The sequence below is a fragment of the Oryza glaberrima genome, chromosome 6 (assembly GCF_000147395.1).
Source record: "Oryza glaberrima chromosome 6, OglaRS2, whole genome shotgun sequence".
In the NCBI taxonomy this organism is placed as follows: domain Eukaryota; kingdom Viridiplantae; phylum Streptophyta; class Magnoliopsida; order Poales; family Poaceae; genus Oryza; species Oryza glaberrima.
The window spans coordinates 27,389,398-27,407,772 of NC_068331.1; the positions used below are offsets into that span (position 1 = coordinate 27,389,398).

The window sequence follows — 18,375 nt, forward strand, 5'->3', positions numbered from 1 at the left end:
CTATAGGTCTCGGGATGGCTACTGTTTGATGGTTTTTGAGATGACATTGTACTCCCAAGTGCATGGCCAAATATAGTTTCTGCATGCGAGTATTTCTCTGAATTTCAAGTTCAGAGGTAGTAGTCGTAGTAGTAGATAATATTTTTCTGGGACATAGTACCTTTTTTACACGATGTATATGGCTCATAGAAAAGTTTTGCTTGCTGTGCACAGCGCATATTTTGAACTGTAGCTTGTGATTCGTCTTCAAATGCCAGCTGATCAACATCAGTAAGCACTGCCATGCCATAAGGCCATAATATTCATTCTCTTTTCATTTCTGTGATCAGAGGAACAAAACAAGCAACTCTGACCACTTGTTCATCGACAGTGCAGTGGGCTAGCGCGCAGCAGGTCCGAAGGATTCAGACACTCGCGTGAACTCAAAGTAAAGTCTGCAGAGTGGCGGTCAACTACTCAACTACCAGTTAACAAATCCACGGCGGAAGAGGTCAAGCAAACAAGGATTCAAATCTCTGACTCTCATGTTCGAGAAGATTTGAACTTAAAATCACCTTGAAAGTTCTCAAAAAAAAAATCACCTTGAACGCAATGTTTTGAGCTTGTTACAAGCCTACGGCTTAGACAGAGAGAAACAGAACTTCCATCACCTAAATTAGCCATCACTCTACATTACTCATTTCACCCATTCCTTCATTGTTCAGAGTTGGCACAAATGCAAAGCCTAGCAAATTCCCCTCATCTGATTCCTGAAATTGGATATAACTTGGTTCATACAGTTGATTCAGTAAATTCACATAACCGTTTAGTAGCATGCTATTTCAGGCTATCCGAGCCCCCCCCCCCCCCCCCCCCCCTGGCGAAAAAAAAAAACAATATGAGCAGCCATAAAAAGAAGTTTAAAAGTGATTAAACCATAAATGTTGGCATCAGAATCAAATAAAAAAACTGAATCTGTTAAGCATCTATCTTCGGTACCGCATTTGAAGGTGAGTTAGGCTTTCGGTGTGATCATCATATACCAACCGCCCAATCAAGAAGCATGCAAGCAAAGCAAGAGCGATGAGTGCTCCCAAGGTGATTCCAATGACTAATGCACGCCGTAAGTTGTGCCGCTGTGAGGTGAAGGTTTCTTTTCTTGTAGTGGGACTGCAAGGGTTACCGAGCATAGGGCCGCATAGCTTTGGATTCCCACTATAGCTAGAATTGAGAAATGTATCAAACTGTCTTCCAGTTGGAACTGGCCCTTCTAGTTCATTGTTAGAAACATTGAATTTAGAAAGGAAGTGCAGATCAGTCAGTGCGGCCGGTAGTTCACCTGTGAGCTGATTGCTTGATAAATCTAGCAATTGCAGGTTTGTGAGGTTGCATATCTGCTGTGATATTTCTCCAGATAACCTGTTAAAGCTGACATTGAAACCATCAAGCATTTTCAACTGACCAATCTCAGGGGGAATCACTCCTGTGAAACTATTGTTACCTAGATTCAATGCGTTAGGAAAAGCATTGAGCAAGTGGTATTGACGTGATGGTGTCCAATAAACAGGCAATTCAAGAAAATTTGGGTCCAACTGGGCAGTATTCTTCCCTGATTGTAGCATCGGCAAGTTCATCAATGCAACTGGGATATCCCCTGTAAGACTGTTGTTTGTTATGTCTAAATAGAAAAGAACAGGCATATCACTAATCCAAAATGGTATTTCTCCAGTGAGCATATTGTTTGATAAATCCAACACCTCCAGTTTTTTGAGCTTTGATATCCAAGGGGGGATTTGCCCAACTGATCCACAAGAGTCTATGGTCAGTACCCGAAGATTCTCAAAACCATCAACTGTTTCATCTTGTGGTATGGTTTCACCCTTGAAATTGGTTCCCATAAGCAGGGACGTAAGGTTCTTGCAGCTCCTGAGTATCCGAAGTGCATTTGTGATATTTGTGAAATGGTTATCGGCTATTGAAAAGAAGGACATGGACTTCAGATTGCCCATTCTTGGTGACAGCTGGCCATGAAACTTGTTGAAAGCCAGCCGCAACGCAATTAGATTGCTGCATGAGAATATGCTTTCTGGAACTGTACCAGTGAAGTTATTAATTGAGAAATCTGCGATTCTCAAATTCAACCGGGTAAAATTGACTTTACTAAGATCTCCCACAAATTTATTGTTTCTGAGGCTGAGATACCACAGATTTGTGCAGTTACCTAGGGCCGATGGCAGCTCACCAGACATGTTGTTGTTGTCCAGCCGGAGCTCCTCCAATGTGCTTAGTTGGCCAATAGAATCCGGGATGTTGCCACTGAGCCCAGTCGATCCGAGATCAAGGACTGTCAGCTTGATGAGTTTTAATATGTGGGAACCATCAAGAACTCCCTGTAAATCATTGTTAGGAAGAGACAACTGCTCCAATGAGGTAGCACTGAAGAGTTCTTCAGGGAGAGCTCCACTAAAATTGTTGTAGCCAGCCTTGAACTCTCTCAGCTTGGAGCAATTTCCAAGCCCCAAGGGAATACTGCCACTGAATTGGTTGTAACAAAGGTCAAGGATAGCAAATGATGGGGAGTTGATGCAGATAGAAGATGGTATCTGTCCTGTAAAGCTGTTGTTGCTTGCATTAAGGGCGACAATATTCTTCATCACTTCCCATTGTTTCGATGAGAACTGCCCTGTAAATGAATTGCTCGAGATATTCAGTACCTGGAGAGGAAAACCACCACTAGGGGACTCCAACTCTGGCAGAGAACCATCTAGGCGGTTGAAGCTGACGTCAAGAACAATGATGCTTCTGGAGAACAACAATTCCATTGGTAGGTAGCCATCGAGTAAGTTGTGAGACAGGTTGAGGTGCAACAGCCCAGTAAGATTGCCGAGCGATGGCGAGATGTGCCCTTGGAGACCCTTAGCAGCCAGCAAGACATCTGTGACTGTGCCATCACTGCTGCAGGTGATGCCTTCCCATTTCCAGCAGTCTGTCCTCTTCACCCATGACATGCCGAGGCTGCCATTGCCACCTTGCAAGAGACCATCTAGGAAGCCGATGAGGGAGCTCTCCTCCTGCTCCGTGCAGAAGCTGGTCGGAGAGGCAAAGGAGAGCAGAACAACAACAGCAAGGCCAAAGAACAGCGCGGCCGATTTGTGGATCTTGCCTGAAAATTGAAACCATGTGTCATGTCAGAAAGAAAAAATAAAAACCATATAATCAAACTATATTGATCCAAACACCATGATAAAAGATGCCTGAGAGTTGTAGTGCTGAAGCCATGAGCACGAGGGTATGTGGGCCTTCAGCTTCACCCAAACGGATAAAATGTAAAATGAAGAGTAGCTGCAGAATTTTATATTTGAGCTGAATTGGTAGCGGTACTGATTAGTGAAAAATAGTTGGCTTAAAGTAGAATATTTGCATACCAAACAAATGGACGCAGTCAACAGATTATTTTTTTTCATACGGTCTCAGTTCATAATGCCAGAAAGCACACAGTTTTCAACACAGAGCGAGTCAGTGAGCCTTGATGTTCTTGTATACTACTTGTTTGCGATGAAGGGTTGATCTATTTGTAAAGGGAAAAAAATGTGTTTTTTTAATGAGATAAGCTAAATTTTCCATGTAATTGTAGGCACTATATTTAATTTTATTTGAAGTGGAATTATATGTTTTATATAACTATATACAGTATAGTTATGAGCTTTCTGCCCAGTGGATCTCCACGGTTATAAATTTATCCACAGCGACAATGTACGACATATTCCCCTTTTCTGCGATTAGTGTGCTAAACTGATAATCGATATGCCTTACAGCCTTAGTATACGTAAAGTGATTATTTCAGGATTTTCCTGAATAACATTTATAGGTAGATTTCGAAATCGAAAAGAAAATTCAGGCAAATGTTAGCCCAAGTTCAGATGCAGAAGCGGCTAACCGTTCACGCCGCGCCGGGAGATGCTGCCGCGCTACTACTCGCGCGGTCGCGCCGTCGAAGAGGACACCGCGCCCGCCGGCGAGGCGGGCGAGGAGGTCGCCGCGCTCGCCGGTCATGCCGCACGGGAGGTCACTGGAGACCTTTTCCCTCGTCGGCGAGGCCGCGCACGGCGCCACCATACCCTAATCCGCTCGAGGAGGAGACATCCGAGGAGGATTAGGCTGTGGTCAACACGACAAAAGTCCAGTCAATTGTCTCTCTTTTACCCCCAAACATTTTGAGCACCGCTACGATAGATAGAAGTTATAAAAAATTTCTCGATACATTCGTAGCATAACACATCAATATTAATAAGAATTTAGTAAAAATGAATAGTAAATATAGCTTTTTCTAAAAATTTTACGATGCAGTCCTGTGGGTCGTATTTTGTTCACCAACTCTTGTTAAAAAGGAAAAAAGAAAAAGAAGAGTTGGCAGTGGCACGTGGCCACTTGTGGTTTGTTCGTCAACCCTGCATGCCAACTGTGCTACATACATTTTTCAACCAAGTGTGTGTTTAGATAAAAAAAATTTTAGCTAAAAATATCACATCAAATGTTTGGACACATATATGGAACATTAAATGTGGACAAAAAAAAATCAATTGTACAATTTGCATGTAAATTGCGAGACGAATCTTTTGAGCCTGATTGCGCCATGATTTGACAATGTGATGCTACGGTAAACATTTGCTAATGATGAATTAATTAGACTTAATAAATTCGTCTCGTAGTTTACAAGCGGAATATGTAATTTATTTTGTTATTAGTCTACGTTTAATACTTCAAATATGTATATGTATACTTAAAAAAATTTAGCCAGAGAACTAAACATGGCCTTAGACGACGAGGTCAATCTAGATTATTGACTTTTCAATTCCTCTACCTTAGGTTTGCATGACAAGGAAAGTGCATCCAATAATCACCGGGCTTCATGAGCCGGTATATCGATGGTATGGTATGCATATGTATGACAGTTTGCAACTCGTTTCATGTATGCATATGCACGGATCACAAATTCACAATGATAGCAACTAAGGTGGAATAAATTTAGCCTAATAGTAATTAGATAACCCTTAGTATACATCTTCTTGGTTGAGCTTATGTTTATCTAATTTCCCCGAAGGGAGACCTGTTTATCTAATTTCCCCGAAGGGAGACCTCTGCAATGCGCTGTTCTAGTCAATGCGCCGATCAGAAACTGAACCACCGGAGACTTAGCACTAATCATGGAAACCTTTTGTCTGCTCACCAAAGAATGTCTTGTCAAGTTATCAGCATTTGCTAGTGCCGTGCAATAATGCAAACGGTCATGCCAAACATTAGGCTGTGTTTAGATCCAAAGTTTGGATCCAAACTTCAGTCCTTTTCCATCACATCAACCTATCATACACACAACTTTTCAATCACATCATCTCCAATTTCAACCAAAATTCAAACTTTGGATCCAACTAAACACAACCTTATTGTGTTGAGCATGACGGTCGGGGCTCCTACAATCAGGAGGTCAGGACAGCAGGAAGCTAGAAGAAAAACTGTCTGCATTTTACCATCTTGATTGTTGCTAAAAAGAAGCAAATTATACACAAACCTTTATACTACAGTTTTTATATAAGCATCCATGGCTTACAAACGATCTTTACAAGCCAAAAAAAAAGAATCACCCTAAAAGATTTACAACATGTACAGCTGATCTCTTCATTTTCTTTTTCAGTTTGTCAAAATGCTACTCTTGGTTTCTTTCTGAACAATTGGCAGGGCAAGCTTGGTTCAGTGCTGGGAGCTACTGTTGTCAGGCAAGAACAGATACCGGAATTTTGAGTCAAATGGAACGACGCTGAAGCTGCGCACACCAAGAAGCCGCTGTTTCCGCGACGACGAAGTGTCTTGGACAGCTGCGACCTGGTTTGGTGTGAGGTGACGGCAGATCCAGTCGGCGAGCAGAGAGTCCTCCACGGTGCCCTTGGCATAGCTCTGAAGCAGCTTTGGGACGATGAGCTTCCCGCTGTCGTTTATACCAACCGATGCTCGGATGTAGTCTCTCATCGATTCCTGAAGCTCCTGCCGAACATTCCCAGCTGAGAAAATCCTGACCTGTTTGACAGCAAACGCACATTTCATTTTGGAAATGAGGATAGGCATGAAAAATGACAGTTTTTCTTTTGTTGTAAATACTGGCACATAAAAGAAGATTTATGAGTGTTTCAGGCAAGAGTGAATATATTCAGAGGCGTATAACACTATAAGGTAATCCTGAAACATACTGGTAACTTTTAGCTTCTTTAAAAGACTGTCCGTGTATACATGTTGAGATGACAAACCAAGATAAGGTAAATATACTTACAGCAGGTGATGAGAACATTCCACAGCTAAGGCCAAACAATACAAGGGGCTCTGCATCATCGATCGAATATTTCTTGTGCTCCTCGGTAACTCTGAACTTGTGAAGGGCCAACATCAACGACTGAAAAATGAGAAAACAATAAGCTTCACTGCGACTTGCATGCCGAAAAGGAAGAAAGGAGATGACAATGAAGAGCAGAGTGCATATACAAGTTGTGGCCGGTGTACTGGAGTCTTCATCTTCAGAATCACAAACTCTATTTCTGCTGCGCTGAAGGACTGCCCACCGACAATGTAACAGGCCTGCAATACTAAGTTGGTTAACATCTTATTAAAGAACTATGATTATAAAGCCAATGATATCTTTAAATAAGAGCCAAAGATGACAAACCTTTTGCATTAGTGAGAAGAGCTTGATGTCATTTTCTGGAACCCCATAGGCCAAATATGCCTGTAACCTCAAATAGAACATGCACAACACATGAGAGTAGGTAATGCATGGCCCAAAATAAAGAACAGTGCAGACAAAGAGCAGGAACTGCTATGTAATTTTTTTTAGAATACTATTTCAATGAGAAATCACCATGGTAGCATACACTAAGAAACTGAAATTACAACAGAACACCACAGTGGCATATACGACACAACACCGCCTTCAAAATTACCACTTCATAAAAAAAAGGCACATTGTTTTGCTAATAACTAATTATAACATCATATTTCCATGCAATGTAGTGGATAATACTTGCATACATTTTTATTTGAACCGATACTTACATGCATTATCAACGTATTGTACAGGTTAATCCAAAACGCTAACCGCTCATCACAGTTCATACATGTAGGGTCAACCTTTGATAGTTGCTCCACGAGATTCCTGCAGACGAGAGTAATTTAAACAATTAATAGCAATCGTATCGAAGTCATGTATAATATAATGTCCATCATTTATTCATAAACGTAACACCAAGTAGTGCTACTTTGCACTACAAGGTAGAAACAAACACTGAAGAATTTTTTGTAATAACTGAATCTTCCACTGTAGCATTTTTCTCACATGCTTAATTATTGCTATAGTTTTGCTTTTCTAAATTGGTCTAGGCTATTTATTTAGACATGAAATGAAATTCATTAGTGTTGATAGCTACAGATAGAGTTTAATAAGGAAACCTGAAATTTTTTAGAGCTTCAGATGCATATGCAAGCTGTTCCTTGCCAACATACATCCAAGACACCTCAGCTACTGAACAATAGTTCCCAATGTCTCTTCGAACCTCCTTGCCATTAACATTGTAGGGATCGAAGTATCTAACTTCATCGATACTGTCATGGTTTGAATCAATTGAAGGGCTTTGCATCACTGATGCCATCAAGGATGAATCTGATACAGATGTCAATGTACAGCCAGATAGACGTTCTGTTGATGAAATCGAATTAACAGAAGACCCCTTTGGTGATATCTCGGATGATGAGTCAGATAAACGAAGGAAGATATCTCTCATACAGCGCACCATCTCTTCAGAGAGCTTATTTGGATTGCCATTCCACACATTACCGTTGATGCTGCTTTTCCTCTGATAAGATTGGTCAAATGATAATGCATCTATTATCTGATGTTCTCTGCCTCCATTTTCCATAGGATAGGACTCTTGCATCTGCCAAGAAACAAGCTAAAATTTAGTTTTTGAAAACTTAATATTTTGATAAAGCATAAATTCAAGTTTGCCTAATACTGATAAATATAAACCTCTTCGTCCCAGTGTTTTTCCAACAATCTATTTGAAGGAACATCTTGATGCTCTTCGAGAAGCCCATCTTGAGATACTCTCTCTCTCCCTTCACTCTCTTTTTGAATGTTCTGTTGGTCCTCAAGCCCAGGGAATAAATTTTCTTGCATTGACTCAGATTCTCCGAGCTTCGTATCTCTTAGTGTTGATATGTCCTTCAAAAGTTCATAAAAGGGAAAAAAATTGTTGCTATTTGAATGCCAAAAGAAGCACTATAAAATGAGACCATTTCTATAATAAAGACTTACTTCCTCCCCTGTACATTTACAAGTTGACGGTGGTTGGTACTGTAATGATGTAGACAGTAGACCTCTGGAATTATTTTCTTCAGCTAGAGTTTCTAAGTATCTGGAATTATTTTCTGCAAGTCGCGTATTGTTCCTTAAATGACACAGTTGGTAACATAAGTCATTTAGGTCTTTTTCAAGTTTTGAGACAGTATTCTCCAAGGAGGCTATGCTAATTATTAGCTCCTGTGCCTGCACGTGAAATATTGAAGTAGCAAATATATTAAAGAGTGGCTATCTAGATACACATGCAAAATATCCACTAAAATGCAATCTGTACCTTGTTTGGAAGCTTTGCAGAGGGCTCAAGTATCAGTGTAGCATTATTTGTGATGGCATCTGTTAATGCCAACTGCAAGTCAATCTCTTCTTCCAGTTGCCTCTGCAGTTTCTTTACCTGAAACATGTATGACATCTGAAAATATTAGCTCTTAGTCCTTACTCAGTTGAAATGCAAATATAGTTCCGTCAGAGTAACTAAATTTTTAGCAAACATTAGGTAGCAAATATTAGACTTCATTTGAGGACCACTCTATGAATAAATTTTCAATGAAGCATTGTATAATGCCACAGCCTATACTAGCTAGCCCCATCAGTACCAACTTTCATTGAACAACAGGAACAAAAGTCGTCAGAACTCAAACACGAGTAGAATTACACCAAGAAAAGCACTCACTTCTTGCTCGAGCTCCGATCTGTACCGCCGCATCCTTACCCTTCTGCTTCCATCCCTCTTGCCAGTGCCATTGCTACTATCATCCTACAGAGGAAAGATAAGAGAGCAATCAGGTTCACATATCACCTGAAACTGTCCAAAAAAACAGGAAACAAACAAAATCCCCAGTCTAGGACACCTGCCGGGACAGAATCCATCCAAAAGAAATTTAGTTCAGAATGCAGCAAACAAGCAGTCAAAACCTCTGCATCTACTACACTAGAAATGCGAAGAACAGAGAGGGGAAAGTGACACTTCATCTGGGCCCCTCAAATCTGGCACGCGAACACAGCTAGCTTGTCGTCTGAAACTGCCCAGTGCCCAGGATGCACCCAAAAACACCACATTTGCGAGCTTTCAGAACAAACAATCTTCGCAGGAGGAACCAAGAAATTGCACGCCCATTGCACAAATGCTTGGCAACAAGAAAGAAGTGGGCTTTAATTTGATCAAAGACAAAAACCAACCCCGGAGCAGCTCGCCGACGCGTCGCCGCTCGCCGCCCCCAGGCATTCCGCCCGCTGCGGCGCGCCCCTCGACCCGGCCGATCTCCGGCCACCGCCGCCGCCGCCGCCAATCCTCCGCATCACCCTCTGGATCGAGCCGCCCCTGCACACACGCGCGCGCACAGCGAGGAAAGAACCAAACCTTGAGGAGACGGGCCAACAGCAAACATCCATGAGAAGCAGGTAAAATTAAGCAGCAGGAGACTGACAGGGTCACGGAGCGCATCTTGTCGGACGCCACGGCCACGGCTGCAGCGGCGGCCAATGCGTCCTCCGCGCGGACGCACCACAGCATCCACCACCCCACAAATACCCCCGGATTCTTTAACCACCCCCAAAGTACAATCTGCTCACTAAACTAACACGGCAAACGACAACGCAAAATGCCAGGATCCAGAGGAAAGAGGCCAGAGACTAGAGTAGAGAGAGGAGTTGGTGATGATGGCCGCCATGACTAGAGTTTCTTGCTAGCCTGTGTTGCTGCGCTGCAACAATCATTCCGGCGCGACATTGGCGAGGAGAAGGCAGGGAGCAAAGGCAAAACCACCCCACTCTAGCTAAAAAGGGCGAGCAATTAGTCAAATCTTGTTGGGTGTGCGCTCGCTGCGCGCGTGCCATGTGGGGCCCGCTGCTCAGCGGGAGAGGGAGCAGAGGCCCAACAGCCACAGGGGAGGGAGTGAAAGCGTGCGAGATTTTGGTGGAGTTGGTGAGCTGCTCCTATACTCGCCGTGTGGAGTGGACCGCCGGCGACGAGGGGCAGGCAGATACACCTACATCATCATCATCGTGTCAGTTAGTTGCAGTTTCAGTAGAGGAGAAACGGATTGCTGGCTTTGCTGCTAGTACTCGTACCGTTCTATTTCAAGTGTAATTATGAGTTTTCTTTTTTTTTTTTCCGTTCGGTTTACTCCCACCACCCTAAAATATAAATATTTTTTAAATAGTGTCAAATCAAATATTTTAAATTTTGACTATTAAAACATAAAAATAAAAAGATAAATCATGTAAATTGATGTTACTACATTTATCATTAAATAAACTATCGTAATATGCAACTCATTTTATTTAAAACATATTTTTATAGATATTGTTGGTAATAGTAGCATCTCGAAAACTGTGTCGAAGTTTAAAAATACTTATATTTTGAGACGAATGGAGTATTTTATTTAAAATTATCATCTAATAACAATAAAAATACTAATAATATAATTTTTTTTAAATAAGACATATGTTAAAACGTTAAACACAAAAACCCACAACTACGTTTAAAACAGACTAAGGTATTACTACTTAAGATTAGTACTCAACTCATGTGGATTGTTGTGTTTTATGTTTATGGTACTACTCCAGTAGGAGAATGGGAGTATGGTTTATGTTGGTGTGCGCTTAAATGACAAGGTTGGTGTTCACACAGTGCTCGATTTATGAGCGTTTAATGATCACTGGGGATAGTACTAATCCTATGTCAGCTAAAATAAAGTACCAGTACTACACTAATCCTAGGTGGTACTGTGCTGTACTGCCTCCGAAAATATCAGCACCAATTGCATCCGTTTTGGATTTAAGGTACTCCAGCCTGTAGCAGATGACCAGCACTAAAATATGGTCCTAGCATGCCGTTGCTGCCATCTTGAATCTTACTACTACTAATCACCTTCAGCTAAAAAGAATTAAGAAAAACTTAATCATCTTGATCTGATGAGGAATTAAAACTGTCATTGCGTGGCACATGAAGGATGAAACTTCCTAGGTAGGTGACGCCCCTGCTACGCCACCTGGGCTATGGCTTTAGCAGGATCGGGATCTCCGCCGAGCAGCGGCAGCTTTTCTTCCTCGCCGGGAGGAGAGGCGACGCGCTTTCGTTGCGTCTTCCCGTTGGCCTCGCCGGCCATGAAAAGCTGAGCCGTTTTTTTTTTTCTTCCTTATCCATGCCCAGGTCACTAGGCCAGTTGGCTCAGTGCCAGCCAGCCAGGTCGAGCTCTCGCATCAGCAATGGCCCTTAGTCGGATTGAGATCTTTGACTTATCTTTCTCTAACACAAGGGCATTTACAGTGCGGTGTGATGGCATTCAGCCTTACCGTCCCACGTTGGCACGGAGAGGGATTTTGACGCCACGCTGTTAACCGGGCCCACCAAAACGAAGCACGCGTGTTCAAAGAAGGCTCCCCGTTTTCCGGCGATAACGAAGACGCGTGTAGCAGGGAGAGCGCGACGCAGCCGAGTTGTGGAGCGACCGAGCGAGTGGCTTCGGCCTCGTTCCTCCCCGAGCGCTCTCGCCCCTCACGTTCCTTCCCGCACGTGCTGTGGATCATATGTCCTTTGAGGTTCCTCAGCCTATTTGGCAGCCTAGGCATGGCAAAATGAGGGATAGTTGATATATGGATTCTTTATACAACGGACTTACATGTTAAAATTAGAGGAAAATAAGTTAGAGGATTCTCTAACGCGCGAAATCAGGGACCAGGAGTAGTACGCCGCTGCTGCTGGCCTGCTACTTGCTACTGTTCTTCTTTAGTGTTGTAGCTGTGTGTTCATGCGAAGCACAGAGGAGTAGGAGTAACGCGAGCTAATTGAATTGGATTCAATGCAAACAGCACGGAGTGTGATGGCCTCTGCTCAGTTCTTGTGCGTGGTCCATATGGACCAGGAGTCTAGGATCCCTCCTCTCATCCGTGATCATGTCCACTGCAAGTAGGAAATGCATTTGTAATATCATTCGTTACTCGTTAGTACACACATAAACGTGAAAAAAAATGTACTCCTACCCATCTGATAGTGTTTTCCTGTGAAAAATTTATGCAACATCGGGACCTGAAACCGAATCACATCCTTCAGATCATGAACGAATTTGGATCAGCTATAACGTTGGTTTCAGTCTTACAGATGTTTCTTTTTTTTTTCTTTTTGCGGGTAAAAAAAGAGCACAAAAGAAGAGTTATGGGATCGAACCAGGTACGAGCTGTACGCCTGTACAAAGCCACAAAATGTCAGTAATAAAATGCAGTGCAAAACCTCTGGGCGCTGTATTTATTTTCACTGCATATCTCATCACGTCTGATTTGCCACCTGTGCTCGGTACACCTGAATGCTCCCTGGCACTGTACACTATAATGATCTGACAGACAAGGCCCATATAAATTTCGCGATTGTCTTTCTGGGCCGGGCCGTGATTTAGTTCGGGCCCCTACGCCATCTCGACGGAGACGGGCCTTCGAGTCCATGTAGACACGACCACAATTTACAGCAGCGCGCTTGGTCAAAGTCGCCTTCCACGACACGTTCACACTCGCGAGTCGCGACGCATATACCCGTCCATGGCGGTGGCGGCAACGGGCGAAGCAGCTTTCCCGGCGGGGATCGGCCATGGCGAGCGGCCTGTGGGGCGCGCTCGGGCAGGCGTCGAGCGTGGCGCAGCTGGTGGGCGTGGACGCGCTGGGGCTGGTCTCCATGGTCGTGCAGGCGGCGCTGGCGGCGCGCCGCCACCGGGACGCGTGCCGGCGGCTGGGGCAGCACGTGGAGCTCGTCGGCGGCCTGCTGCGGGAGCTCGAGCTCGCCGAGCTGATGCGGCGGGAGGCCACCAGGCGGCCCCTCGAGCGGCTCCAAGGCGCGCTGCGGCGGTGCTACGCGCTCGTCAGGGCGTGCCAGGAGGACTGCGGCTACCTCCACCGCCTGCTCCTCGGCGCCCGGATGGCCGACGAGCTCCGCGCAGCGCAGCACGAGATTGACATGTACATCCGCCTCATCCCTCTCATCTCTCTCGTCGACAGCAGCAACAATAATCGTCGTGTCACGGTAAGCCCTTGTTTCATCCTTTTCTAGTAATAAGATAATTTGGGTGGTTCATCTTAAAACTGAAGATTATGGCGTATCGAGATGGAGGAGAAATTGCTGATCTCTTTTTATGATGATTCATCTGATCGAAGTGATATGCTCAAGTGATCCTTCCTGTCAATGTTTCTGTTGTGCACTTGTACCTGAATTGGGGTACATAGCCATTTCAACTTTTAGTCAAACAACTTGACATGTACTAACTGTTAGTTCTGGAGCATAAGATTTTCCTTACTTGTGCACTGTTAGTTCCAAAAGTCCACTTTGTGTGCAGGCCAATTTCATGTGAATGATATCTGCAGTTGTCTAGCAGGCAACCGAGGGTGTGCCCAGTGTAGTCCCAAGTAGTTCAGATCATCACACAAGGTTAGATATTGTTCCAGTACCCCATAACTGATTACATAATGTTTCTTTCCATATCAAATCCGGGAGCTGATGTCCTTATCACGGTTTTTGGGAAAAAAAAAACTGTCAACATTGAAGGCGAACTATAGCCGATATTGAATATTTTCATGCTGGAACCAGAGAATCATTGACCATATCTGGTCTATATTTATTTATATTCAAAACTCAGTTGTTATGACTACCATTTTGTTAGGGCTGAAATGAGAACCCTCTTTTCATGATTCTAGCATATAATGAGTATATTTGACCAATCTTAGGTTTCCAAGAAGAGTATTGGCGTTCACTGAAATACATGTTCAAGGAGCCACCAAACCTAGGGAAATCGGGGGGAAATCATTAGAAGGTGACTACTTTTATGAGTTTCCTGCAGTTGTTAATTATGAATTGAAAACCACATTGCAATAAATGTTCTCATCATCAAGAACATAATCTTATTGTTGCATTTGTCGCAGTAACAGTGTACTTTATTTTATAAATGTAACAGTGTACCGCTGATGCTTAGAAAATGCGTTGGAACAGAGAAAATCCCCCCTCCATTTTAGTCATCCATCGCTGAACCAAACCATTCTGTTTTTCTCCTTCTATAATTGAAATGGCAGAGCTCCTGCCCATTCCCTCGAAAAAATTTTAGTCATCCATCATAGCATCATGACTTGTGGCCAAGTGTTGGCTATTTGGATCACATCATAGCACTGCAATGTAGTTAAAAATGACTAAGCACAGTTTGAACAAGAATAGCAGCTAATGTGCAACATTAGCTTCATCTAACAAAAAGCAGAATTTCAGCGAGAAGAAGCATACAGATGCTAAAGATATCATACATTTTTTACACTAGGTGAAGTAGATAAAGTGCATGATGAATATCATTTGTTCTCATTAAGTTTTATCTTTCGCACACCATGAATATATCTTTTGCTCACATAAGTAATATATCTTTTGCACATCATGAAGTCACTAATTATTGTACAAAGAAGTCGAGCATTTCTCATTTTTAGTTATTGAACTTTTGTCCAAATTGCGTTGGTGACATGGGGTCATTTACCACTCATCCAGTAACAGTGGACCTGCAAGAACAGAAAATAATGGACATGGAGGCAATAATGAAACTTTGTATCCAAACTGAAGAGAACTATCCAGGATTTAGGAAGTTTGGTTTCTTTCAGCTTGTGGATGCTACAGATGGTTTTTCAGAGAACAGAAATGTCGGAATTGGTGGATTCGGTACTGTTTACAAGGTGATGAATGTATATACTCCTTGTCTACCCAAAATATGATTTGTTATAATAGAATGCTACATGAATTCTATTGCAGGGCCAGCTACTTGATGGACATACAGTTGCTATCAAAAGATTTGTTGTGGATGCAGCAATATTTGATTTCAAAAGTGAATTGCAGCTTGTAAGGCTTCAGCATACCAACCTAATTAGGTTATTGGGATGGTGCATTCATGAAAAAGAAAAGATTCTTGTGTATGAGTTCATGCAGAAAGGCAGTTTAGACAATATTATCTTCCGTAAGTTTTAAACAGTCTCTTTTTAATACGTTTTGCGAGACGGGCTTAATCCAATTCCTAATAAATGTGCACATACTAAAGCAGTTCTTATGCTTCTGATAACAACACATTTGAAACACCTTTCACACACATGCACACACGCAAAAGTCTGATTCCAAAACTATGTTGATTTGATAAAGAACAGTATGTAAGCAATTACTATGTTCTCTAAAGTACATTTCTTTTGCAATCATTCTACAGATAAAAGGAAGGGCGCATTGCTAAATTGGTCTAAGCGACTTCAGATAATTAAAGGGCTAGCTGAGGGGCTTCTTTACCTGCACAAGCACTGTTTGATTGTACATAGGGATTTGAAACCAAATAATATCCTCTTAGACCATGACATGAACCCAAAGATTGCTGATTTTGGATCTGCGGTAACACTGGTTTCAGATGTAGCAGAAGAGCGTACAAGGAGAGTCGTGGGAACCAGGTATGAGCTGAACAAAATATAAAGAATGGTGCAGTGCAACATATATGTTCCAGTTTTCTCATGCCTACCTCTGCTATCCATTTCCAGTGGTTACATAGCTCCGGAGTATGCATCGGAAGGCCGTTATTCGCTTAAGACAGACGTGTTTAGCTTTGGTGTCGTGGTTCTAGAAATCATTAGTGGACGAAAGAATTTCATAATGGAGAAACAAGGGGATACCGTTGGCAATCTCATTCGAGACGTGAGTAATTGTTTTAATGGTCTTCTTCTAGCAAATAGTATTTGTGTTGGACACCTGACTAACTGTAACATATTTCAGGCATGGCATATGTGGAGAGATGGAAGGTTGCATGAGCTTGTAGACCCAGCATTGTGTGATGAATATGAAAGCCCTGTGATAATGCGATGCACTCAGGTGGCGCTTCTTTGTGCTCAAGAAGATCCAGCAGAACGGCTCACAATGACAGATGTTACTAGAGTTCTGAACTCTCAAAGCATACTATCATCAGATCCAAAGGAGCCAACTGAGCTAACTGATGGAGGTGCTAGTATTGGCAGGCCATCGACATATATTGGCCAGTCGAGCAAGACGATAGACATAACCATCACAAGTTCAGCTCCGGTGTCCACCAGAGTTCGCATCATTGTTGACCCAGAAATTTGATTTGAGGTGGAAAAACACCAACTGTAGATATGGATCATGGTACAAAAGAGTTGTTTTATTGAGTCGTCCATATTGGCGTGCCTTGGTGACGCAATACTGCAAGTAATGTAGATTGTGCTTCTGAGAGTGATCAGAGCTATCCACTATGGTGTGTGACGCTGCCATTCAACACAAAGCTGATTATTTTACTCAGCTCAGCAACCCGGCCATCGCTAGCTAAGTCAGCTCCGTCTGATTAGGCCGAACTCCACAACAATGGCCCACAGGTTTCGTGTTGTGCTAATCAACCGGACCGTGATTTGGTTAGACCCCTAAGCGAAATCGATGGGGAATAAGTTCACTTGACGTCCCTTAACGTTATGTCGAGTTTGTTTGATATCCCTTTATCTCCAATACTAAAAATCTTCACCCCTAAACTATACAAAACCGTGTAATTTAGGTCTTATAGTAGCAGTATGGATGCCTGATTCAAGAGAAAAAAAACGCAACGCAATAAACGGCTTCGGGAAAAACCGGAAAATTAAAAAAAAACGCAACGGAAGAAAACGGCGACCAAAAAATAATCTGGACCGTAAAAAACTAGAAAAATAAAAGAAAACAGTGACGAAAAAAATCTGGATGGAGAAAAAAAAGGAAGCCTTACAAAATGTTTTTTATTAAGTATATAGATTTAAACTGATTCAAACACGGATGACGTATCAAAATTCTGACGGAAACATCTTTCAACTTTTATAGTAGTATATAGTAGTATATATTAATTAGATGATATGGAAAACGAAAAACAATTTGATGCTGGTAAATTTTTTTCTTGACTAATTATCACATGTTAGAGCCTACAAGATAGAAGAGCTCATCTCCTTGTGTGCTTGTAGCCTTGTAGGCCACAAGCCCGCTATACAGGCTGCTATTTTAATTAAGTGTTCGATGGTAGAGGTTGAAAACCCTTCATCCCTTAACGCAAAACTGAGTGGAAAATTAGCGCATGACTAATTAAGTACTAGCTAAAAAACTTTAAAATGGATTAATATATTTTTTTTTAGAAAAATAACTTCCGTATATAAAATTTTTAGTAGTTTGGGAAGTGCGCGCATGAAAAACGAGGGAGTGAAAGTTGTCCAAAACCTAGTCCAAACAATAATTGTCATCAAACTTAACATATATTGCCAATAGATGGTCCAATTTGACCACTCCAAACTGGCATCTGCCATCGAAAATCCAATAGGATCAAACCGCCGACCGCGTTGCTACAAATCATGGACAGGGTCATCAACCATTGTTGTACAACATCAATGCAGACAACCCTATCGTCACCGGGTATCTCCACCGCCTAGTCACCAATGCCTCGAAAGCCGTGACGTTTGCCGGCATTAGGTAGAACCTAGTTACTCCGTCCGAGGCGGACCAACATGAGGGACCTATAGCTCTGGAATCTGGTGTCATCCCTGCTCCTCCGGCAAGAAGGCCCGGGAGTGGAGCCGTAGAGCTAGTCCCTCTTCATGCTCCCCCACAACTCTGTGGACACGGCGGCGAACTGGTGGAGCAACACGATCTTCGTGGACACTAAAACCTACACCGAGACAGAGACGCGACAATGTCGAGCATCTCAGTGGCGACGAGCCGGCGAGGCGTGGCGGCGGGAGAGAACTAGTCGTGCCGAGACAGTGAGAAGGAAGAGGAGGAGAAGCGGGAGGAGGATGGAAGGTTGTCTTGCTGCTGCTCCCGACCGTCGAGAGTAGGTGGCGGGCGACGGAGGCAGCGTCGAGCTCGCTTCGCCTCATCCACGAGATCATGACAGGAGCACCTTCCCAACGACGACGCTGTCGTGGACACATAGTCCTCGCACATGTCCTCGGCGTCCGCGAGCCGATGGTACACATGGCAGTACCCAAAACGCAACACC

At 43.0% G+C, this 18,375-nt stretch overlaps 3 protein-coding genes across 7 annotated transcripts; 1 reads left to right on the forward strand and 2 right to left on the reverse strand.

Annotated features, from left to right (window-relative positions):
• Window positions 1-504: 504 nt before the first annotated feature.
• Window positions 505-4,167, reverse strand: LOC127777425 (receptor-like protein 2). 4 transcript variants are annotated; one of them, XM_052304013.1, is made up of 2 exons: window positions 3,917-4,167; window positions 505-3,142 (listed from the first exon to the last, which is right to left on the reverse strand). In XM_052304013.1, the coding sequence occupies exon 2, from the start codon at window positions 2,985-2,987 to the stop codon at window positions 966-968; it is 2,022 nt and encodes a 673-aa protein (XP_052159973.1). In that variant the 5' UTR covers window positions 2,988-3,142; window positions 3,917-4,167; the 3' UTR covers window positions 505-965. The 4 variants fall into 4 exon arrangements, with proteins under 4 accessions (XP_052159973.1, XP_052159975.1, XP_052159974.1 ...); XM_052304015.1 differs by having other exon boundaries at window positions 505-3,284; XM_052304014.1 differs by having other exon boundaries at window positions 505-3,321.
• A 1,312-nt stretch (window positions 4,168-5,479) lies between these two features.
• Window positions 5,480-10,247, reverse strand: LOC127778082 (uncharacterized). Its single transcript, XM_052304731.1, has 12 exons — window positions 9,802-10,247; window positions 9,554-9,695; window positions 9,048-9,131; window positions 8,652-8,768; window positions 8,333-8,563; window positions 8,045-8,239; window positions 7,468-7,952; window positions 7,075-7,174; window positions 6,689-6,748; window positions 6,508-6,600; window positions 6,299-6,418; window positions 5,480-6,048 (listed from the first exon to the last, which is right to left on the reverse strand). The coding sequence occupies exons 1-12, from the start codon at window positions 9,885-9,887 to the stop codon at window positions 5,725-5,727; spliced, it is 2,037 nt and encodes a 678-aa protein (XP_052160691.1). The 5' UTR covers window positions 9,888-10,247; the 3' UTR covers window positions 5,480-5,724.
• Window positions 10,248-12,877: 2,630 nt separating this feature from the next.
• On the forward strand, window positions 12,878-16,601 carry LOC127775662 (cysteine-rich receptor-like protein kinase 44). Of its 2 annotated transcripts, XM_052301939.1 has the most exons (8): window positions 12,878-13,385; window positions 13,735-13,787; window positions 14,084-14,169; window positions 14,880-15,061; window positions 15,138-15,339; window positions 15,580-15,811; window positions 15,899-16,052; window positions 16,131-16,601. In XM_052301939.1, the coding sequence occupies exons 1-8, from the start codon at window positions 12,957-12,959 to the stop codon at window positions 16,473-16,475; spliced, it is 1,683 nt and encodes a 560-aa protein (XP_052157899.1). In that variant the 5' UTR covers window positions 12,878-12,956; the 3' UTR covers window positions 16,476-16,601. The 2 variants fall into 2 exon arrangements, with proteins under 2 accessions (XP_052157899.1, XP_052157897.1); XM_052301937.1 differs by having other exon boundaries at window positions 15,899-16,601.
• The last annotated feature ends 1,774 nt before the right edge of the window (window positions 16,602-18,375 follow it).